Source organism: Sebastes fasciatus, chromosome 21 (genome assembly GCF_043250625.1).
Source record: "Sebastes fasciatus isolate fSebFas1 chromosome 21, fSebFas1.pri, whole genome shotgun sequence".
In the NCBI taxonomy this organism is placed as follows: Eukaryota; Metazoa; Chordata; class Actinopteri; order Perciformes; family Sebastidae; genus Sebastes; species Sebastes fasciatus.
Genome location: NC_133815.1, coordinates 20887713 through 20911960, shown reverse-complemented (window position 1 = coordinate 20911960; position 24248 = coordinate 20887713). Strand labels below are relative to the sequence as shown.

The following is a 24248-nucleotide window of genomic DNA, read 5'->3' as shown; positions in this document are numbered from 1 at the left end:
TGCCAGAGTATGAATTATAGCAGCTTGGTGCATCTCTCATCCTGGCGTGTGACAAATCAAAAGCACTCTGGATTTAGATGGCAGATACAGAGGGGGGTAAAGCAGTATTAACCGCTAAAGCTGTAATGACATGATAATGACATTATCACCTTGCAAAGTTACTGAAGCGAATGTGTTAGCAAACAATTGTCCATTAACACACCCAACAGATACGGAGGAATAATTTGATAGTTTGGGAAATAGGTCAATTATCTTGTCTCTTGCCAAGAGTGAGATGAAAAGATTGATACTTCAGCCAGCATCCAGTTAGCTTAATTTAGCATAAATAATGGAAACAGGGGGAAACTGCTGGGTGATAAAGTGTGAAGGTGATAGAATCCGCAACAACATGTTGCTCTAACACTTTGGTTTTTGTTCATATTGAACAAACAAGATATAACGTGGAGGGGAACATTTAGAGGTGCTAATAGGTGTTTTCTGTTTTGGAGGGATCCAGGCTAACTGTTTCCAGATTTTGCACTAAGCTAAGCTAACCTGCTGGTGGCTGTAAATGGTAAATGGATTTGGACTTATATAGCGCTTTTCTAGTCTTCTGACCACTCAAAGCGCTTTACACTACATGTCAGCATTCACCCATTTACACACTGATGGCAGAGGCTGCTAAGGTGCCAACTTTGCCCATCAGGTTCTAATCTAAATACTCATTCACACACCGACTATGGCTATGCCTTCGGGAGCAATTTGGGGATAAGTGTCTTGCTCAAGGACACATCGACATGTGACCTGGCGCAGCCGGGGAGCGAACCCCCGACCTACCGATTGGTGGACAACCTGCTCTACCATCTGAGCCACAGCCGCCCGCCTGTAGCTTCATATTTAACTAACAGATGTGAGTCTTCCCATTTAAGTATAAAAATCAAAGTGTACTTCCCAAAATAGCAATCTATCGCTTTAAAAGGGAACACCACCTAAATTAAAAAAATACCAATATGATATTTCCATGGCCTAACATCTTTCCAATTCATTATCTTTGGAGAGTCTAACATTAACATTATCTCTGTTGATCCAGTTCGTTAGTTTGCCTCCATGGCTGCAGAAGGCTGCGTTTGCGTGCCAATTTGTTTCATGCTGCACCCGATTTGACTGTTATCAGGCCGTTAAATAAGGCGTTGTCAGTGAAAGTGAAACTTAAAAGCAACATGTTCTAACATGTTGTAAAACTGAATGAAACGTCACCTTTTGAACACAAACAAAAAGGTTTCTTTAGGTTTAGGCAAAAAAAACACCTGAGTTTAAGGAAGTTATGGTTATGGAAAAACATTAAAATATCTACAAACACAAAGACGACTACACGTTGTTGGTTTCACAGGATGCAAACTCCAGTCTCCTGGGTGACAGCCCTGTGTTTTGTGTCCCATCCATCGTCCCCGACCTCCACCCCCTTTCACACTGTCTATACTACAGCACCTGACTTCCACTTCTGCTCCTGTCATAATCACTACGTTCGCTAGACGTCGCTGTTCTTTTATACCTTCTTTCGGTGATCTACCATGTGAATAAATGATAAAACCTACTAGTGGGTGTAGTAGGCCCCTATTGACCTACATCTATGGGGTTTATTGCGACTGATAACGCCTATTTGGCCGTGGAAATTTCAAAGGAGAACATACTGGCTGTTGCATTGTTGTCGGAGAAGCCAGTATTTAAATTTAGCATGTTTCCTTAATCTCTGATGACATATTGTGGTCATTCTATTATATATTACAGTAAATATATTACATATTAGTCCTTTAAAATGTACATACAGCATGTATAACTGTATAGTATCTGTTTATATACGGTCTAAAATAAAGCACAGAGCTCATCAGCAGGGACCATCACTGTCAAACTGCCAGTAACAGCCCTCCGGCAGCATCTCTGCCTCCGCAGAGAGGATGAATAGCAGCATTGCAATTTATCTGTAGCAGCCTCTTCTATCACAAACTCTGAGTTGGCTGCGAGTTGTAGATTGTAGCAATGTCTTTTCAATTTACTGCCACCACAAGTGTCCATTTGCAGCAACTCTTATGTGAAAGCGATTTGTGAATTGCAAGAGCCGAGCTGTGAGAGACAGACGACTGATGTCTGTGTTCTTCATATGGCGTTTTCACTTCTTAACATTTAAAGAAGTAATCAATCTGACATAATGAATTAATTTACAGCCTCTCATTAAGAATGGCAATTTAATCTAGAGCTACTATAGACAACTGAATTGTTAAATCTCTCATTAGTCACATAGATGGTCTTTACATTCATTCATCCAGCCGCTCTGACTTATTTTCATACCATTTATCAGGTTCCTCTTCACTGAGGTTCACAATTATGCTAATGAGGCCTTTCCTGGTCAGTGTGGACGCCGCTGGCCGTGGATCAGGCCCAGCTCTTCATGATGTAACCACATCAATTATGATTATGGAAAGGGGAAACTGCTTGCATGTCAACATCAAAGTTTTTTTTTAAACATCATGGGCAAATTAACATTTTAATAGCTTATTCAACAACCTCTTATCTGGATTTGACTAAAATTGAGCTCGTCTTATCAAAGGAATGGTTTAATTTGAAAGTACACAAAAAATAGCTTTTTATAGAGAAAAAGCCGACTCTTAAAAAGATGCAGACGTAATAAAACTGGCATAATTTAGTCTTATTTTGTTCCTTAATGTATTGTAAAAAGGAAGGAATTAATGCAGGATGTTCATTAGATTCTCTGCATGTGGGGGATGAAAATTAACAAGACGCTAACAGACTGCAATTATTAGCTTCCTTCAGGCCTCCATATCAAATCCACAAAAAAAAAATTCCACTTGAACAGAATGCTTATAAGCAAGAATCGTCAAATACTTCTCGATAACGGCGAGCTTTCAACCAACCAATCTTTTGCACTCAACAAGAACTGTCGAAATCAACTGAAACGTAGCCTTAGCGCTACATTGAAACTGCATTAAACTTGTGAATTATGCAGGCCGAGCAGAGCTATTTTAAACTAAATCAAGGTGTTTGAAGGCGTTTATATGCTGGTTGACAGCGTGCCAGTCGGGTATCGGCTCAGTTGGCACGCTGTCACCCTGTCATCCACTGCCTGCTAGGTCGGCAAGATAAATATAGATGAGAGGAAATAGAAGATGAAGGAAAGTAGATGAATTGCCAGCACTGTCCAAACAGATTTAAAGCGCGAGCGACATGGGCTTGTTTAACAACCTCTGCCTTATATCAGGTCTGCCTCGACATCGCCATCAGGACAGGAGAGTGCAGAGGAAGGTTCGTGATAACGGTCAGATTTGATTAGAGAGGAAACGTTTTGGCATTTGGCTGCACTTTTCCTGCAAATTGAACTTCTGATTTCCCAACACGACAAAATCTTTTGTTCATTTATTAAACACATAGGAAGATGGAATAACGAATCCCAAACAGGATATGAAGAAGCTCTTATCTGACTCCGTATCTATGCCTACAGCAATAATGTGTCCTGCGCATAAAATGTAATCTGATGAACTAAAAAGGGAAATAAATCAGGTGTCTTTTTGTCTCTTTTTCCTCCTGCTGCACCACCTGTCTTCTACTTTCTATTTCTACGCAGATAGACAGACCAAAGTCACTGAAAATCCACTGAGGTTTCTACAGGCACACGGAGAGAATAAACGAGAGGGAATGACATTTAGACATTTGTGGACATTTAGAGGGTGATGAAGAGTTGAGGAAAGGTGGAGAGAAATGCCGGTGGCTTCCTAAACAACAGAAAACATGGATTGTCTATCAATAATTGCAAACTTCATTTTAATTTAATATTGGAAACAAGTTTTTTTTCATCTGTGATTTAAATGTAATTTAATGATAAATTATAAAAGATGAGTACTTATAATTTGAAATCAATTCAATTTCGACACCTTGGGCAGTTGAGAGTTTGGGAAGGTTCATTACCATTGGAAAATGGTAACATTGAACATTTAACACTAACTTCAGTTTGGTTAATCAAGACTGGATAGTGATAGATAGAAGTTAGGGCTGTCAACCGATACAAATATTTAATTGCAAATTAATTGCACATTTTTTTATCTGTGCAAAATGTACCTTAAAGGGAGATTTGTCAAGTATTTAATAGTCTTATCAACATGGGAGTGGACAAATATGCTGCTTTATGCAAATGTATGTATATATTTATTACTGGAAATCAATTAAGAACACAAAACGATGACAAATATTGTCCAGAAACCCTCACAGGTACTGCATTTAGCATGAAAAATATGCTCAAATCATAACATGACAAACTGCAGCCCAACAGGCAACAACAGCTTTCAGTGTGTCAGTGTGCTGACTTGACAATGACTTGCCCCAAACTGCATGTGATTATCATAAATGGGGCGTGTCTGTAAAGGGGAGACTCATGGGTACCCATAGAACCCATTTTCATTTACATATCTTGAGGTCAGAGGTCAAGGGACCCCATTTAAAATGGCCATGCCAGTTTTTCCTCGCCAGAATTTAGCACAACTTTGGAGCGTTATTTACCCTCCTTACTGACAAGCTAGTATGACATGGTTGGTACCGATGGATTCTTTAGGTTTTGTCGTTTCATATGATGCCAGTATCTTCACTCTGAGCCCACTAGAACCTCTGAAGTATCGATTGTGTTAATGTGTTAAAGAAATTAGTGGCGTTAAAACAAATTTGCGTTATTATAACTTTGACAGCCCTAATAGAAATAGATGACATAATCGTCAGCATAACAGATGTTACAATGCATTTCATGTATCTCAAAAATGATATACTAACATGAATAATTGGAGCGGTCCTAGTATAGAACCCTGGGGTACACCCCTTTAATATAAGAAGTAAGGAAGACTGGGAGCTTGCATAGATGAGTCAGATGTGTCAAGAGCCTTATACAAATGAATAACAAGAGCCAATCCTGTGCCTCAATTATGCCACTCACCAGTTTAAGAGCAGCAGTGATAGGGCTGTTTTCATGTACATGCACCAGCAATGAAGACCACTTTAGTGTTTCTGAACAAACTTTTGACATGAATCGAGCAAAAACTCTGCATTTCTGAATAAAATTGAGGCTTATTTACATCTGCAAACAGCACTCAGCATTCATGAATAACACTCTGACCTCCCGCTCTACTTTGAAGATCACTGAGTTCTTGGCTTTTCAAGCCATGCCGCCCCCCCACCCGTGTTCACCATCTGCAGAGAAACAACTGAAACAAGCTAGATCAATGAGAGTGCAACCCTCTGAAGGAAATGTTTATTTTGTTTGCAGATGACATCTAAGCAGGCCGTAAGGGAGCAAAGAAACAGAGAAGTTTGTGAGGCATTCACAAGCAGATTTTTTGCAGAAATTCTAATAAATCTGGACAAAAACATCACAATATTATTCCTTTTATGTCACGCAGAAAAACATTCAATATCACCAAAATACTCTTTAGAAAGATCAAAACCTTGTCTGCTTTTACATTGTTTCTCCTCTCATATCCAGGGTTATTCACAGCTCCTCAAACAATGACCGAGGTCGTCCGACTGAGGTCACCGAGGCAGACAGCTGGCTTTTAAGAAATATTCTCAATTCCGTTCAGATGAATAGAAAGCCTTTTAACTACAGCACGCAGAAGCAGAGTTAAAGTGAATGTCAGGTGCTGAAGTGGGCACACGCGAGGAACGAGCAGATATAACACCATTTTACATCTGAAAAATGCTTCAAGTAACACACGTCCTCCTCATCACCGTTGTTAAACTAACTGTGAGACCTCCATCACAAAACTAATTTAACAATGGTGATCAAATTAAGCATGATGAACAAACAAAAACAGATGATTGGTGGCCTCACACACATGATAGCACAAGTGTTTCCCACATTCTTCACAGAGGATGTCGCTGCTTATCTCCTCCTCCTCCTCCTCGTCATTGAGGTAGTTTGTTTTCTCTTTGGCTTAAAAGGATGCCAACATGTAGGCAGGGATTTTCCATCAGTTTTGTGCTCTGAAGCAATATAGATTGCCAGTTCTCTCTAGTCTTATCTTATTCATTTATCATACGGATGTATCAGTGTTGAAATAACACGTGTAGCAGCTTTAACATTAAAGATGGACGGGGATTAAACAAGCTCAAGGCAGAAGCTACAGCATTGATTCCACAAGCTTCTCAGACGTCGACCCTGCGGCAGTAATAAGTCTTTGACAGACAGACAGTGATAGACTGGCGGTCATGCCTGTTATCTGTCGTGCTCTCTGACAGGAAAACGAATGACCTTGTAGAAAATGGCTGCCAAAAGAGGCCACCGTGGTGTCCTCATCTGACAAAACATTAAGGAGTGGATGTTGTTGTGATGGAAACACCGACCTGTCTGGGTCACGTTAGGTCTCAGAGCATCACTGCAACTTCTTGTTAGTTTATGAGAGCGGATTCTCTGCTGGTCCAAGGTTAGAAAAGAGATGAGAAACTGTTGAGTAACAATATTGGCAATATTCTTATGAAATGTCAGTGTCTGAGTTTATTGTAATAAACTTCTCTGTGCATCAGCAAATAAAACTAAATCTTGTATTGACTTGAGTACAAAGTTTTGCTCAGTCTGAGAAATTGGACTGTGCTTCAACTAATAATAAGTTATTACAGTAGACATAACTCATTTATACCAGGCTAATAAAAGTTGTTGAAGTTCATTGTCACTGTTAAATAGCTTATATTTCTTTCCACTATTATCCAAAAATTGCTATGTTCCATTGTTTTCCCTCCCAAAATACATTTTCTTCTCAGGGTTGAAAAGCCTCTGAGGCAGCATTCAGGCTATTGCTCTTCAGCGGCACTGACTAATAAAAGCTTATGAGAGTGAAATCTTTTTTAAAACTGTTTTTCTGTAGCTGTGCTCATGAAGGACCCCTCTCCATACATAGGGGGGTCTATCATAACGGGCTGATATCAGATATTAAAGTGACAGTTTTTACCATTTTCTACATGCAGTTCCAAAAGAAACAGTTGACAGTGTGGGTTTTCCTGAGTAACTAAGACATTGTTTTTGGAAGGAGATAAGCATCAGAAACAAAAATATCTTATTAAGACTTAAAGCTGTATGTTTTGGGCCACTTGGGAGCAGCGCAACAAGCTTTAAGCAGGCGGCAACCTCCAGGGTCTGAAAAGTGAAGCCGATGCTGAAGTGCCTTAAACTTGCATTCTTTCTAACAGCCAGCAGGGGGCGACTCCTCTGATTGCAAAAATAAGTCTGATTGTATAGAAGTCTATGAGAAAATGAGCCTACTTCTCTCTTGATTTATTACCTCAGTAAACATTGTAAACATGAGTTTATGGTCTCAATCGCTAGTTTCAAGTCTTCTTCAATACAGCATGATGTTCATTTAGTAAATTATGGTCCCATTTAGAGTAAATTAGACGATAAGGCAGGGTATGCTTTAGGGCATTGTTAGGGCATGTCTCGTCCTGTTCCTTAGGTTATGTGTTTTATTGTTTATTATATTCAGTAATTATTTCCTGTTTTAATTTGTGTTACTCACCTCTCCTCTTGTTTCAGAAACCTCACTTCCTGCTCTTGTGTGTGATTACCTGCCCCGCCCTCATTGGACTCACCTCCCCAGTGTATTTAGTCTGTGTGTTTCCCTGTGTCTGGGCCAGTTCGTCTTTGTCCGCCGAGTCAAGCGTTCCAGCAATTTCCTAGTGTTAGTTATCTTGGTTTTTCTCTGAACTCTGCCTGTTTTTTTCCCTGACCACGTTTTTGCCTTCCCCGTGTCGGCTCTGGTTGCCTTTATCTGACTTCTCACCTGTGTACCAAACCTGTTTTGGCAAGTAAAGACTGTTTGATGGCACCTGCCTTGTGTTGAGTCATGCATTTGAGTTCCCTGTGGGTTTTTCCCAGTCGTAACAGGGTGGATACCTTCTGATTGACAGGTCCTTACCGGGGCGTCGTCTGGTCTGGGAGTTGTCCGTGTTTTCCTCTTACAAATTTAACCCTTTCACAGTGTGTTTTCACTTCATGAAAGTTAATTGTAACATTTTGGTTGCCTAAAAATGTCTTATTCAGCGTTCGGTTGTACTTAGCTCCACCCTCTCTTGTCTTGTCATCTTGGTTGCAAAAAACCAAAGGCCAAAAATCAAGACGGCAACAGCCAAAATTACGAACTCGTGGCTTCAAACCCGTGCACAAAAACCAATGGTTGACGTCACGGTGAGTATGTCCACTTCTTATATACAGTCTATGGCTTAAAGTCCTATATTTGCTCTCCTTTAGCTTTGTTTTTGGTCTTCACAAACTCCTGAAGAAAATGTCTGGCTTTTAGAAGCTAAATGCTCCACTATGTTGCTAGTTGTTAACTATGTCTCTCTGCCGTTTGGTGGTGGACAAGTAGCGTACATTGGGTTTATCTGAGCTATTTTTTTTGCAGAAAACAGCTGCCTGCTGCTGGAAATAACGCAGATGAGAGCTGTGGGAGTGAACCAAAACAGTAAAGTTGCGGGCCGGAAAACCAAAACAATTAGCTGAAAGACGCTAAAATGTCCTTAAAGGCTGAGAGTAAAGGGGCAAAGTCGGGTGATAATTCTTTGTGGGTTCATCATTATCAAGTGACACATATTGCATTATACATAGTCATTTGATCCATTGTTGATATAAAATATTGATTACTGCAGCTTTAAGTTATCGTAATGAATCTTATGATCCATTATAATATTATACACTATTTACAAAACGGCTCCATATATTTTTCTGAATTTTCTCTTTATTTTCCTAACTTGGAACGGAGCCCAAGTAGCTTTATCTTTAGCAACTAGTTAAAGCAAGCTGTCTGGTTAGCTCTGCTTTGACAAATATTTCAACAAGTTTGCCAGCTCATATCCAGCCTATACTTGACATTTAAATCTTAATTTCTACTCAGTCAGCCATGGCTACCAGCTGCCTGCTGCTCCGAAAGCCTCAGCCTTGATGAATAGCATTTCTGAAAATGCCCACAGCCACAAGAGACACAGAGCTGCCAGACACCCAGTCGGATTCATTTAAATGTCCACGACTTTTAGTTTGGAAGTTATTTTACTCACAGACAAAAGCAATCATCTCCCTCTGTAGATGAGAAAACTGAGTTGAAACTATGTGACGAGTTTCTATTCTCACACAGAGCTCATGAAAACAAGCCGGTGGGATTCACAGTGAGCAAAGGCCACGGTGATTGACTGATGATGGGGATTATTATTATTCAGCAACTAGCAGCAGGTGTGCCAGGTGAGGCAAACAGAAATTCAGAAACTTTGTGAAGGTGACTGAAAGAGAGAGAGCCGTTGGGAGAAACAGGTAAATCTGGAGGGTTCATATTGCACTAAAGGCAAAATCTTTCATTTTATGGTTTAGTGCACGTTGCCACTGATTCCCTTTCAATCCACAACTGTCCTCTCAAGGATAAAATGAAACCACGGTGAAGACTATCGCTTCTTTACTTGCAGTAAAAGATAAACCCAGGAGGACATTCCCTTCTCCAGGCCTGGAAGCATCCAGGCTGTTTCTGTCAGAGTGTAGGGGTCAAGGAGGAGGGAGAGGAAGAGGAGACTGGAGAATGACACAGATGTGGGGTACTTGGCAGACAAAAGCAGGAAGAGGGGGAGGAGAAGAGGTGGAGTGCTGGATGACCATGACGGAGGCAGACAGAAATAAAATGCCAGTGGCGGAGAGGAGAGAATCCATGATGGGGGGGGGAACTTTCCGGAGACAAATGCAATTTTTTTTAACCTATTACACTGTTTGTATGTATGTAGGGCAGGTGGTGGAGCAGGTTGGCTTGTGATTGCGGGGTTGGTGTTTCGACAGCATGTCGTGGGTGAATATGAGGCTCCGTGAAGGGCTTTTGGGATAACGGCTCTTTATAAATGCAGCCCATTTACCATGTGGAGAGGAAAATTGCAGCCAAGCTTCAGCGGAATAGGCCCCTGTGGAGAGAATCCATCTGTCTACGAGCTATCACGGCTTGTTTGCGGGCTGCACTTGAGTGTCTCATGAAGATTTTTGTCTAAGGTGGAACATCTAAACAAAATAGTGTCATTAAAAATATCTTTTCAGCATTTGTTTTAGTGGAAAAGTGCTCATAGGAGCATAAACAGTTGTGTGCTCACACACCAGTACAGGCTGTTGGTGACAGATAAGGAGGCGATTATAACACTGTGAATTGGCAGAATCGGCGCACACAAATTCCCAATCGTTCTTCGTTAGCGAGGATAATTAACTGGAAAAATAGCATTAGAGAGGCAACACAATTCAGGCTTCCATCAGTATTCCCCGTGCACTTCTCTTCAACTCTGGACAAGTGTATAATTCAAAAACATAAAAGCCAAAAATGGCCAAAAGCAACTCTTATTTCCACTGGAACGCTTGCCTCCAACAAAAAGCAAACATTTGGGCATTAATTATCCACTTTATGTAGGCTTTTTTTTTGAAAAACACCAAATGCTCCTGACAGTAGTCACAGTTGCATGGCTACACAAAGAAAGAGATGCAAATTTGGAGGTCCAATTTTAAATGGGTTTCTTCTCAGATAAACAAGCTGTTTAAATTCGGACTGGGCTCAATGACAAATGCAAAAGACACCTGATTGCTTTTCTGCCTCCTTCGGCCAAAATGACACATCAAATTGATGCACTCTTCCTTAAATGTCCAAACTTGTTGAAACACAGCGGCAGTAACCACTTAAACCCCTGTGAGTGATGCCGTCCTCCACGCAGCCGATCGGTTATAAATATGTCAACTTGTTCTGGCCATTAATTACAGTCCCTCAACACAATCTGAGTGATAAAAGCCAGAGGACAGCAGAGGAATGCATTATCACTCCGACTATGGACAAACTCTCATCAGGGAGTTAATGGATATACGAATAGACAGATAGACATTGAGAGTGATATAATAATACATTTTATTTAGTGGCGCCTAACAAATATAGGGATGCTATAGTGATGAGCAAAAGAAAAAAGGTTTTCTTTCTGTCAGTTGTTTGACCGGCAGACAGTGCCAAAGACCTCTGCCATTGGAGGCAGTCTCAGTGCCAACAAGCTGTTCACTTGCCTGTCTGACAGACAAAAGGGCGAAAGAGAAAAGACAGCAGAGGAGGCGAAGTGGCTGACAGAGAGAAAGTTTGGTATGCAGAGACAGAGACACTGTGACAGAGTCATAAATTGAAATTGCAACACCGGGTCGGAGACTGTGAGGACAGACGGGAGTGTTAAAAGGGCATTAATTAATCTAGACCGTCGTTGACATCTTTGTTAGGGTTCAATACCAGAGAGAACTGGAGCAGCCCTTTTGTGGAAGTGTCTGTGCTCTCTTTGCTCTTTCAAGTATATTAATTAAAACCCTGACCTGCGTGCTAATTTGTCTGGTCGCTCACCTTGTAATAACTATAACAAGGTCTATTCATGAATAAATACACTGTCTGACTGCTGTAGGTGTATTTCTTATCGAGCAAATTGGTGCTAAAACACACAAACCATAAAACTGACTGACTTGAAAATTGCAATCAATTACTGCTCATTACCTACCGGTTCACTACAAATTATTCAACAGCAAAAGTAATTAGTCACTTTTAATGTTACTTTTATTACTCAGCACAGCTCCGTCAAAGGTGCCTTTGAACAACTCTAAAGCCTCCACACCATAGACTGTATATAAAGATGGACGACATGACAGCTCCACAAAAGTGAAGCCAAAACATCTCAATCGTCCCCTGGTGGCTGGTTGCAGTTTAAGTCATAAAGCCCGCCCCCTCCATGTCAAATACATTTTTCCCAAAGATGATTTCTGTCATTTTAGGTCGCTCTTATGCTGATTTATGTTCAAGTGTTAATTTTTCGGATAAGTTTGGTTTTAATTAGTTATTAAAAGGAATATTTTGGCTTCGTAATGTTATCGGTGAGTAGATAACGTTAGCAAGAGCTCACAACATACCGCCAAGCTAGCATGTACCAGACAGTCATCTTTTTTGATCCACACATTGTTTTTCCCTGTCAAAACCTGGCGTGTACATTACCCATAATGCAACACTGGCACGACAGTTCGGTCAGAGACTCAGGTGTTTTATACTAATGCTATGCTAATATAGCACTAGTATTCCATCCCTAACAAACACCGTCTGACGAGTGACATCACTCAGCAAAAAAATACAGTACCTAACCCTCCCCGTTTTCTAAACCCCACTCTCCCCTAATAATATTCATACAGTCCCTAAGTAATGCGTTAAATACTAAAAATCGTTCATGTTCCAAAAAAACCTGAGCACTAGTAGCAGCATGAACCCTGCCAGTGAGCTTCATCAATAATCCTTGTAATGTTTTTACAACTTCTTACAGCTGTTGCAGACTACTGCACACCACTATGTGTCTGTGGTGAGAAAATGTTAACAAAGGGCTCTCCTCAGTTGCCAAAGCATACTCCCTTAACACCTCAACATGAGTCCGGATCTCGTTTCACAATGGGAAAGGCTGTTTGAGTGTTAATTAAAGGTTAATCTCAGCATGCTTTGAAAAGTATCGACCAACAATTGATTCACATGGGGCACGGTGGATTACTGCCTGGGAAACCGAGACAGATGTGAGTATTTTCCACATTCAATTTGTCTGACAACATAAAGTCATTATATTGGGTCTGCTGCAGTCATTTTGACTCATTTCAGCAGAAAATTACTTTTTGGCCGCACAGCCAAATGAGTGAATGTGAATAAAATGACTTCTGATCATTAAACGTGGCCCTTTCCTGTCATCATTAGCTAATTTCAGACTGTCATCATTCATTTCATTCATCGGTTACGCTTCCAGTTCCTTTTAATAGTGCTCATTACCACCTATTCTTTTCTGTAATAGGAAATCTGACTGGCCTTTGGCAGAAAACCACCTCTCTGTCAGATCAGTACTCTGATATAAAGGGACAACTAACGACCATCTTCCTCCAACTCTGCCCTCTTGCTGCTCCTTCGAGGAGCCAGTATATCAGAATATGATGTTGAAACTGCAAATGAGATCAGATAATGAGCGCCTCTTCCTCAGATTATTTGAGCTGTCATACAGATTACTGTGTTTTATTTGCATCATTTTTAAGCACGTATGACGTCATGAGAGTGATTATTGAAGCCAGCTGCTTCATGTAAGGGATAATGCACCCGCTCGCTGTACATTATCCCGCTTATTACACGGCTACTTACTTAAGAAATCAATGATTTGACACGAAAACGCCGAGATCAGAACTGCGTCCATAGCAACGGTCTGTTATACATAGCAGCAGTCTGCTATAAAGAAATAACAGACCGTAGAACGCCGTGATTGACCAATCAGAATCGAGTATTCAACAAAGCTGTGTAATAAAGATTGAGAGCGCAGACCTCCGCCCCCCTCTCCGTGCACCTTGTGCCATCATCCATGTGTATTTTTGTTTATGTTGAGATCAGCTGTACGCAGCGAAGCGTCGTAAAACACTTCATTCAAACTGGACAGAAACAAAGTAAAACTCACCTAAACCGTCATCGTTACTATTTTACTCTGGTCGAACTCAACTGTAATTTCACCGAGTTTAATGTGAAAAAAACGCTGAATCTACAGGTGCCCTCCCCCCTCCACCCTCCGCTCGCTCTCCGTCCCTCTCTCTCCAGGCAGAACGAAAGAGGCAGGGTGACGTGTCATGAACGCATCATCAGTTACACCGCGCATGTCTTAAAGCCTGTGGAGTTCTTAAAAAAATTCACGAAGCTGGATCATGATCTGGATTGCCACCAAAATCTAATGGATTGTTCATTGTGCCACACCCCACCCCTCCAAAAAAACTTTATTCAAATCCATTGTGGACTTTTGGAGTAAACATCCTTCCTAGGCCTTCGGCCTTGGCGGAGGTAATAATTTATCTTCTGGTACCTTTTTTACTGAAACTTTTAAATAAGGAGTGGTCAGATGGAATGGTGGAATGGAAGTCGTAACAGATAATAAGCAATGAGCTGATGGGCACATCTATAAAGTATAAAACACATCTGCAATCTGCTGACCATATGGTGCTTAGTCAGGCACATGCACGCTCTGTGACTTGGGAGTCAGTGAGATGTCAGCGTTAGACTTTGATATGAGCAGGATGAGTGAAGAGACAAAGTTCAAGACCTTTCTGGTGCATGAATCTTTAACAGGTAACTGAAAAATTAATAATGCTTTTAACATGCTTCCACCGCAGTTGAGGTGTATGGAGGAAGCTCAACGGTACCAGTGTCTATGAACATGTTTTACCTGTAGAACTATAGGCTTTGTTACACCAAGCACGTTTGCAATGGTTTTAACTTTCGCATTGACTCTTTTGGGTACTAATTCCTAGATATTCTTATGATATTTAGCTGCTTCTTCATGTGGTTGTGAGTGTAGTGAACACCAGAGACCTTACAAGGTACTTTAAATCTAAATTTCTAACGCGGTGAGATGGCAGGTTTTCTAAATTCTGACTGGACATCCCTCCTCTGAGTCCATGTAGCTTTTGACACCCACATCTGTGTGTTGTTTTAACTGTGTACTTTAAAAATAAGGCTTGTAATATATTTCATTTTTTTGTTATAGTCAACAAATTCTATCAAAAGAACAAAACCAGCAATATGTTAGTCTGTCTCGCAATACGTCCCCCGTGTTGTTCTCAGCCCCAAGCTCATTTGTTCGAACAAAAGATGTAAGTCTCATATTCCTATTTTCATTTAAAAATGACTGAATCATTTTCTGAGACAGCTGGACAAATAGCAAATTGTCACTGTCCAAAACATCAAATTTTCTATTAAAAAAAACAAACATTTTCAGCTTTGTGACAATGCATTTTTCAGATATTCCAATGGGTTTTTAAATACTTTATTTATCTTAAGAAGTAGGAGAATTTTCTCAACCCATAAAGGAACATTCTAATTTTCCAAATTTGGGAATACATGGTTTTAACTGGTCAGTGGTGTCACTGTCAAGTAAACCTTATTTATAGCCCAATATCACACATCACAATCTGTACAGCATATGACCCCCCTCTATCCTTAGGCCCTTGATTGAGATAAGGAAAAACTCCCCCTAAAAAATCCTTTCACAGGGAAAAAATAGAAGAAACCTCAGGCAGAGCATCAGAGGAGGGATCTCTCTCCCAGTAAAGACAGACATGCAATAGATGTGGTGCACAGAATAGATCAACGCGGCAGAATTACAGTATGGACAATTAGGATGAATAAATCATAGATAGACTGCATATACTGTATACATAATACATATATAAAGAAAGTAATGTGTTACTCAAGTAGGAGTGTGTGTACATGGGAAGTGAGTGATGAAGCAAGAGAGAGAGAGCGGCGGCGAATGTGTCCGAGCGAATAAGTGAGCTAGTGGAGCAGAAGACAGAGTTAGTTCAGCTCTGAGTATATCAAGTGAACGTAACGTGGAAGTTGCAGTTTGTGCGGAAATAAATGCTGCAGCGCCTCAAGACATACAGAGCTTTCCTGTGTCTTGCTTCCCAGCAGATGAGTGGAGTGAGGACGGGGGTTAACTCCGGAGCGAGTAAAGTTATTGAGTCCGGCCCAAGCAGGAAACGTTAACGCAGTGTTTGGTTAGTCCGTTCTGGGTTACTGTAGAAACATGGGCCCGGATCCGTGAAGAGAGGAACCGTTCCCTATGTAGATATAAACGGCTCATATATACGACTCTTATTTTCAGGTGATTATACACTAAAGAAAACATACACCGATCAGCCATAACATTAAGACCACTGACAGGTGAAGTGAATAACATTGATTATCTCGTTACAATGGCACCTGGCAGTGGGTGGGATATAATAGACAGCAAGTGAACATTTCGTCCTTGAAGTTGATGTGTTGGAAGCAGAAAAAATGGACAAGCGTAAGGATGTGAGCGACTTTGACAAGGTCCAAATTGTGATTGGGTCAGAGCATCTTGTGACCGGGTCAGAGCATCTCCAAAACTGCAGCTCTTGTGGGATGTTCCCAGTCTGCAGTGGTCAGGACCTACCAAAAGTGGTCCATGGAAGGAAAACCGGTGAACCGGCAACAGGGTCAGACCCGATGCTCACTGATGCAAGTGGGGAGCGAAGGCTCGACCATGTTGTCCGATCCAATAGAAGAGCTACTGTAGCTCAAATTGCTGAAAAAGTTAATGCTGGTTCTGATAGAAAGGTGTCAGAACACACAGTGCATCGCAGTTTGTTGCGTATGGGGCTGCCTAGCCGCAGACCGGTCAGGGTGCCCGTGCTGAACTGTGTCCACCGCCAAAAACGCCTACAATGGGCACTTGAGCATCAGAACTGGACCACGGCGCAATGGAAGAAGGCGGCCCGGTCTGATGAATCACGTTTTCTTTTACATCATGTGGATGGCAACAAGTTTGGGGTGTTGACTCGGCCTCCAAATTCTCCAGATCTCAATCCAATCAAGCATGTGTGGGATGTGCTGGACAAACAAGTCTGATCCATGGAGGCCCCACCTCGCAACTTACAGGACTTAAAGATACCACAGCATACCTTCAGAGGTCTAGTGGAGTCCAAGCCTCGACGGGTCAGGGCTGTTTTGGCGGCAAAAAGGGGGATCTACTCAATAATAGGCAGGTGGTCATAATGTTACGGCTGATCGGTGTATATTATATTGCATTTCTGCCGATAGATTCCCTTATTGTTCCACACTGGTCCTTTAACAAATTATTTACCTTAATTACTAAACTTGAAAGCATTTCATTCCTGGAATGTGCAGGTGATAAACATCGCCGTGTATAACGACATCCATGTGTAAAAGAAAAAGACCAGCATATGGGCATCAGACGGCCACATGCGTTGAATTGAGCTCAATGCACATGACAACTCACCAAGGGTCTATGAATAGACATTATACTAAAATAATTCACAACAATGTTTTTTCTTTTGCAGATGTCAATGGAACAGAAGAACCCCAAGGCCTTTTCCTCTTGCTGTGAGAACGTATGAATAGCTGTTTATGGGGCTAAGCAGATGCTCTGCAGTCAGTGGGAATCGCTCTTTTTTTTCCTGTGTTGCAGATGGGGACCTTACACTGCTGCATCGAGGACACTGGCCTTCAACCGAAAGCAATCAGAATGATCTGATTCTCATTGAACGCACTGCATCTGGCCTCCACCTTTCTTCTCTCCAATGGGGATGCTGATGGGAAACTCATTAGTCTACACGAGAGCTGTTAGGAATCCACCGCTGCATGTCTTTACAGCTTGGAAATATTAACCTCTCACTGCTTTGATAACAGCAGCAGCTGCAGTGAAACTGGTCATTTTTGTACTCTCAAAACATAGATGAGTCAGTTTGATCACACATAACCCTTTTTTTTTTCTCTCCTGCTTTCCATTACACCGAGCATAAAGCACGCTTTAAGTCACAATCTAAACTAGTTTTCTGCTCGGCTGTACAGTGCTGCAGAGCCACAGCTGTTACATGGCAGATTTCCAGGGGAGTCCAGGCTGAAGGTCTTGGCTTGACGTGGACCACATCCTACTCCTTGAGGGCGCCGGCGCCCTCGGCCAACTTTACTGACTTTCAGAGGCTCAGTGTTAGAGCTGAGTGAGAGTGGAGATACTGGTATCAAATGAAACTATAAACCCAAAGGAATTCATTAGGTACCAACCATGTCATGCTAACCTGTCAGGAAGGAGGATAAATAACGTGGTTATAGGCTAAATTTTGGCGCGGAACAAATGGCATGGCGATTTTCAAAGGGGTCCCTTGACCTCTGACCTCAAGATATGTGAGTGAAAATTAGTTCTATGGGTACCCACAAGTCTCCCCTTTACAGACATGCCCACTTTATGATAATCACATGCAGTTTGGGGCAAGTCATAGTCAAGTCAGCACACACAGAAACCACAAAGTTTTTTGTATGCAGTATAAATGTGTTATATTCGCCTATTCTAAAATGGTATGTTTGAATATTTCTGCATCCTGGGGTCCCTAAACAGTCTTGGAATTACATAAATTGTGTATCACTCTAAAGCTGAGACTCTTGTGGATCCAATGAGCCAAATTGTAGTCATGTGATAATGCCATTTCATAAATTGAGACAATTTTTTTTTAAAACTTGACCTCACTGTATAAAATGACCTGTGGTGACCTCTAGGATAATCACAGCCTCATGAAACTTTACAGCCACAAACTACAGACCTAAAGCATTCAGAGAATGGATGGCTTTCCTAGGTATACTGACAATAAGGGGGTTTCTGAGTAGTTTCTGGAACCAAAGTGCTTGCCATCCAGTCGCCGAAAAATGCAATTCTTGGCAAAAATCTCCAAATGTCAAGAGTTTTTGATCCCAAATCACAGCATGGATTTTTCTACGGTGTTCCTCAATGTCTTGTTGTCTTAATGTGGTATTTTGTAGGGATAATTGATCATTTTTATCAATTCTCAAGTGGTATAAAATGGTTGAATTCAGCACCAAAACTGTGTAACAAATGGTATCAACCCAAAAATTGCTGCAACAACTTATGAGACATAATAGAGCATGGAGATCACCATCATATACCTCCATCATAACGTTCTAAACCTTTATACACTTTCAGAATTTATTTTGTTCAATTTATTAATTCTTATTTCTGATTTTTGACTAGAACAACTTGACACACAGTGCTGAGTGACCTCTAGAGTTGACCTGCTATCTCCCCCTAAATATTCCCTGGATCCTCCTAAACAAGACAAAAATGTGTATATGGTAAAGAGGGGTGGATTGGAAAAGGTTTAAATTGCAAAAATACATCCTAAAGTGTGTTGCATCCATGCTTTCCTTATTTAGGCAAGGCAAGGCAAGGCAAGGCAAGGCAAGGCAAGGCAAGGCAAGGCAAGGCAAGGCAAGGCAAGGCAAGGCAAGGCAAGGCAAGGCAGCTTTATTTGTATAGCACATTTCAACAACAGGGCAATTCAAAGTGCTTTACAGAAACATTCAAGAAAAAAATCACACAGGTTTATTCAGTTTATGACAGTAACTAGATTCAGAGTAAATGGGTCGCTATGCCCCTCGCTGTGATCCTACCAACATAAGCTTCTACTGGACACTTTGATGTTCCAGCGATGTTGGCCCAGTATCAACAGTAAGTTTTAATTTTCCTCTGAATACTAGTTATTAATGTACACTCATACAGGCGCTCCAAGCGCTATTTTTACTAAACTCTAACGTCCCAGACGTTACTAACAACTAGCGCTCCAAGCGCACTACTCTAGCGCTCCAAGCGCAGCGTTCCAAACGCTTTTCTAATGTTCCAAATACTTCTCTAACGTCCCAGACGTTACTAAAAACTAGCGCTCCAAGCGCACTACTCTAGCGCTCCAAGCGCAGCGTTCCAAACGCTTTTCTAATGTTCCAAATACTTCTCTAACGTCCCAGACGTTACTAAAAACTAGCGCTCCAAGCGCACTACTCTAGCGCTCCAAGCGCAGCGTTCCAAACGCTTTAACAGAAAGTCTTTACTTTTGCAACATTTATCACTAAGAACATTAAGAAATAATTAAAACAGTTATAAAAACATAAAAACATTAAAACATTAAAGATTAGAAAATAAAAACAAGCTAAAAATAAAAGCTAGGATAGAAGCTAAAATTGCATAAAACTCAAAAGAGTAAAAGTTATAGTGCAGTGTCAGAATAAAAGGCACCCGCAAACAGGAAAGTTTTAAGCTTTGTTTTAAAAGAAGTGAGAGTTGGAGCGGTCCTGCAGGTTTCTGGGAGCTTGTTCCAGATATTTGGTGCATAAAAACTGAACGCTGCTTCTGCATGTTTAGTTCTGACTCTGGGGACACTAAGCAGACCTGATCCAGATGACCTGAGAGGTCTGGATGGTTCATAACACAGCAGAAGATCAGAAATGTATTTTGGCCCTAAACCATTTAGTGCTTTGTAAACCAGCAGCAGTATTTTGAAATCAATTCTCTGAGAGACAGGCAGCCAGTGTAGAGACTTCAGAACTGGACTGATGTGATCCACTTTCTTGGTCTTAGTGAGGACTCTAGCAGCAGCGTTCTGAATCAGCTGCAGCTGTCTGATCGATTTTTTAGGAAGACCGGTAAAGACGCCGTTACAGTAGTCAAGTCGGCTGAAGATAAATGCATGGACTAGTTTTTCCAAATCCTGCTGAGACATCAGTCCTCTAATTCTTCTTATATTCTTCAGGTGATAGAAGGCTGTCTTTGTAATTGTCTTAATATGGCTGTTAAAGCTCAGGTCTGAGTCCATGACTACACCAAGGTTTCTGGCTTGGTCTGAGCTTTTTAACATCACAGATTGTAGGTGAGCACTAACCTTTAATCTTTCTTTTTTGGCTCCAAAAACTACGACCTCAGTTTTGTCTTTGTTCAGCTGAAGAAAATTCTGGCACATCCAATTATTGACTTGTTCAATGCACTCACTCAGTGCTTGTATTGGACTGTAGTCTCCTGGTGATAGAGTTATGTAAATTTGTGTGTCGTCTGCATAGTTATGGTAATTTATTTTGTTGTTCTCAAAAATCTGACCCAGTGGGAGCATGTAGATGTTAAACAAAAGAGGCCCCAAGATGGAGCCTTGGGGAACTCCGCATGTGATTTTGTTCAGCTCAGATTTGCAATTACCTATAGACACAAAGAAGTCCCTGTCTTTTAGGTAGGATTTAAACCAGCTGAGTGCTATGCCAGAAATACCCACCCAGTTTTCCAGTCGGTCTAGTAATATGTTATGGTCAACCGTGTCGAATGCAGCACTGAGATCCAGTAAAACTAAAACCGTAGTTCTACCACTGTCTGTGTTCAATCGGATGTCATTGAAGACCTTAACAAGAGCAGTCTCAGTGCTGTGGTTTCGTCGAAAACCTGACTGGAAGACATCAAAAGAGTTGTTTAGCGCCAGAAAGCTATTTAATTTTTGAAAAACTGTTTTTTCAATTATTTTAGACAAGAATGGAAGATTTGATATCAGTCTGTAATTATTTACTATTGATGAGTCCAGATTGTTCTTTTTGAGGAGTGGTTTGATGACAGCAGTTTTCAGGGCCTGTGGGAAGACTCCTGAAACAAGAGATGCATTAACAATCTGTAAAAGCTCTGAGACCATACAATCTGATACTTTTTTGAAAAGGCCTGTTGGCAGAATGTCAAGGCAGCATGAGGAGGATTTTAGATGTTGTATGATTTCCTCCAGGTATGTCTGATTTATTGGATAAAACTGTGTCATGGTATTTGCGCCAGGTTTAAGTGGACGCAGGGGAAACAAACATCCTGTACCTGCTATGGAGGAAGTGACTGCTTGTCTGATTTTGTGAATTTTTTCTGTAAAAAAGGAAGCAAATTCATTGCAGGCCCTGGAGGATAAAAATTCAGAGGCTACTGACACAGGAGGGTTTGTTAGCCTGTCGACAGTAGCAAACAGGGCACGTGCATTGTTATTGTTTTTGGTGATGATGTCAGAGAAGAAGGACCGCCTTGCATTTTTCAGTTCTGAATTATAAATGCAAAGTCTCTCTTTATAGATGTCATAATGAACTTGTAGATTTGTTTTCCGCCACTGGCGTTCAGCTTTTCGACACTCTCTTTTTTCATTTCTTACCAACATGGTATTTCTCCATGGAGATTTTTTCTTACCAGAGACAATCTTCACCGTTTTGGGTGCAATGGTATCAATAACATTTGTCATTTTAGAATTGAAATTATCTACAAGCTCATTGACAGAGGTCCAGGGGAGGGTGGGTGTGGAAGAGAAAGCCTGAACAAATTGATCACTGGTATTTTCAGTGATATACCTTTTTGTGATTACCTCTGTCTTATCATTTCTGTGCACAGGAAGAGTACTCTCAAAGAATACACATGAATGATCAGACAGAGCAACATCCATCACTACAACCTTGGAAATGTTCAGGCCCTTTGATATGATTAAGTCCAAAGTGTGTCCCCTATTGTGTGTGGGCTCTATCACATGCTGACTCATTCCATAGTTATCAAGAACCTGACACAGTTCTTTGGCCCCTCTGTCCTGTTGGTTGTCAACATGGATGTTAAAATCACCAACAATGACTACACAGTCAAAGTCAACACAAATTACAGACAGCAGTTCAGTAAAATCATCAAAAAAGTTTGCACAGTATTTAGGTGGCCTGTAGATATTGAGAAACAAAGCTCGAGAAGAGGAGTTCAGCTGAAGAGCGACATATTCAAAAGAAGCAAAATGTCCATAAGATATCTGTTTGCATTGGAGAGAATCATTAAACAACATGGCAACTCCACCTCCTTTCTTATGCATTCTAGCTTCGCTCATAAAACTAAAGTTGGGAGGAGTTGACTCGATAAGAACAGCTGCACTGTTATTTTGGTCTAACCAAGTTTCAGTTAAAAACATAAAATCAAGCTTGTGCTCAATAATAAAATCATTGATTAAAAAACTTTTTCCTGCCAAAGACCTGACGTTTAACAGGGCTAGCTTTAATGTGCTAGAAGCATTATTATTATTTTTTGGGACATGGTTTGGCTGGCAAGGAATCAATGCTAAATTTGATAAATTAGCACAATCAGTAAAAATCTTCCTGTTTCTTTGCAGATTCACCATTCTTTTTCTACTACTTATTAGAACTGAGATAGAAGAAGCTCTCATCACACAGGGCCCCAGCTTTTCCTGGAAACAGTCACGTGTATCATTAGCCTTGAAGCCTGGACCCAGCACATATCAATCTGTGCTTGCAACATTTTGTAAAGGAACATTCATCCACGTTTAGGTTTACCGCTCCGGAGGAAAACAGCAACACTCCTCTAGAGTTTGAAGTCCTTCTGAACCACAGACCTTGAAATTACATCGCCTGGCTCATGTGTCCACTTCGCGGGAAGAAGTCAGGTAACTTCTATCAGCGTCAGACCAGGTGGCGCCGAGACCAAATATCAACTCAACGACTGCTCACTAAGAGCACTCAGCCCTATTTAGCCAGCTCCTGGAGCGAGTCACTGACTGAGCTGCACATCAGCTCAATATCTGAAACTCCTCTTCACCACCACTGAGTCATATGGGCCTAGTACTGCCTCTATATACTCTGCTATTACTACTACAGCACATAACATGGTTTAGGATAACAACAGCAGATTATCTAGATTCACGCTTTGACTCATCTCAATCAACGCCCAGCATCACTCTGTGGCGTCAATATGGAAGCAGGACACAATACATCCCCAGGGCATCAACACAAACATCTTAATCATGAGTGAGTGAGTGAGTGGATTCACCAGTCACACACACATGAAACCTAATTTCATACATGATTTCATCCTTGCAGCACCAGCTAATGAGCCAGATCCAGAAATTCCCATTGGCCACGATATAGGTCAGGTCTGTCCACTGGGGCATGATGACAAGGTGCAGTATACTGTATATTCCCCATTCAGTGCATGTGAGATGTGAGATGTGATTCATGTTCCTGATACTTCATAGCAATCCTTAGTGTGTGCACTTTGCAACCTGACACACTGAGGCAGTGCTGAGGGACACATAATGTGATCTATAGAAGCAATGTACAGTAGAGCACTTATAAAGGAGCATTGATTTACTGCTATAGTGGGAATAACTGCTCATGACATTTCTACCTGCACACAATCCAGGTATATACATGTGATTTTGCAAAAATGAAAGAAAAATCAATCCTACTCACCCAAAATCCCAACAACAAAAAGTTTCAGTACTGCTAAAGCATTTGTATCCATCACGCTGCGAGAATCCAGTCGGACTTTGGATGAAAACCTCAACTGCAGCTCCGTGCAAATGCACCTTTGAAGCGAACCATTGTGGAAGAAATCATCCCAAATGTGCAAGTCCGAGCTCCGGCATGCTGTCGCGCGAGTCAAGGGTGGAAATTAACGAAGGGAAGGATTTAGATGGAGGTGGAGGGGGGAAATCAATCTGATCACAGAGAGTGATTTCTGACTGTCCTCCTCGTGATGATCACTTGTACTGTGCAGTCAGTCAGTCAGGAGTCAGAGCTCAGGACCACTCCACGCTGTCCTGCATCCTCTGTGGGAGGAGGGGAGGAGGAGGACGAGAGGAGAGGAGGAGGATGAGAGGGCTCCTCCGAAACACTGACACTGGATTATGTTTACTGAGTAACTGCGCACATTGACTCCCTCTCATCCTCAGTGGATTGGAGAAATTTAAATGTGAGACTATAGTGGATAAATGCAGAAGATCCAACAAGACTCAAGCTACTACTATTATTATTATTATTATTATT

General features: G+C 41.2%; 1 protein-coding gene and 1 long non-coding RNA gene across 2 annotated transcripts in view; one reads left to right on the top strand and one right to left on the bottom strand.

Moving 5' to 3' along the window:
* LOC141759893 (uncharacterized) overlaps positions 1-18931 on the top strand; it is a 488172-nt gene extending 469241 nt beyond the window's left edge. The window contains exon 2 of the long non-coding RNA XR_012592223.1: positions 18886-18931. This is a non-coding gene — a long non-coding RNA (uncharacterized LOC141759893). The remainder of the gene's footprint in view (positions 1-18885) is intronic.
* The window catches only part of LOC141759892 (receptor activity-modifying protein 3), a 40341-nt gene extending 16237 nt beyond the window's left edge, over positions 1-24104 (bottom strand). The window contains exon 1 of the mRNA XM_074622370.1: positions 23673-24104. Within this exon, the coding sequence (XP_074478471.1) occupies positions 23673-23724 (52 nt within the window). The 5' untranslated portion in view covers positions 23725-24104. The remainder of the gene's footprint in view (positions 1-23672) is intronic.
* Between the last annotated feature and the right edge of the window lie 144 nt (positions 24105-24248).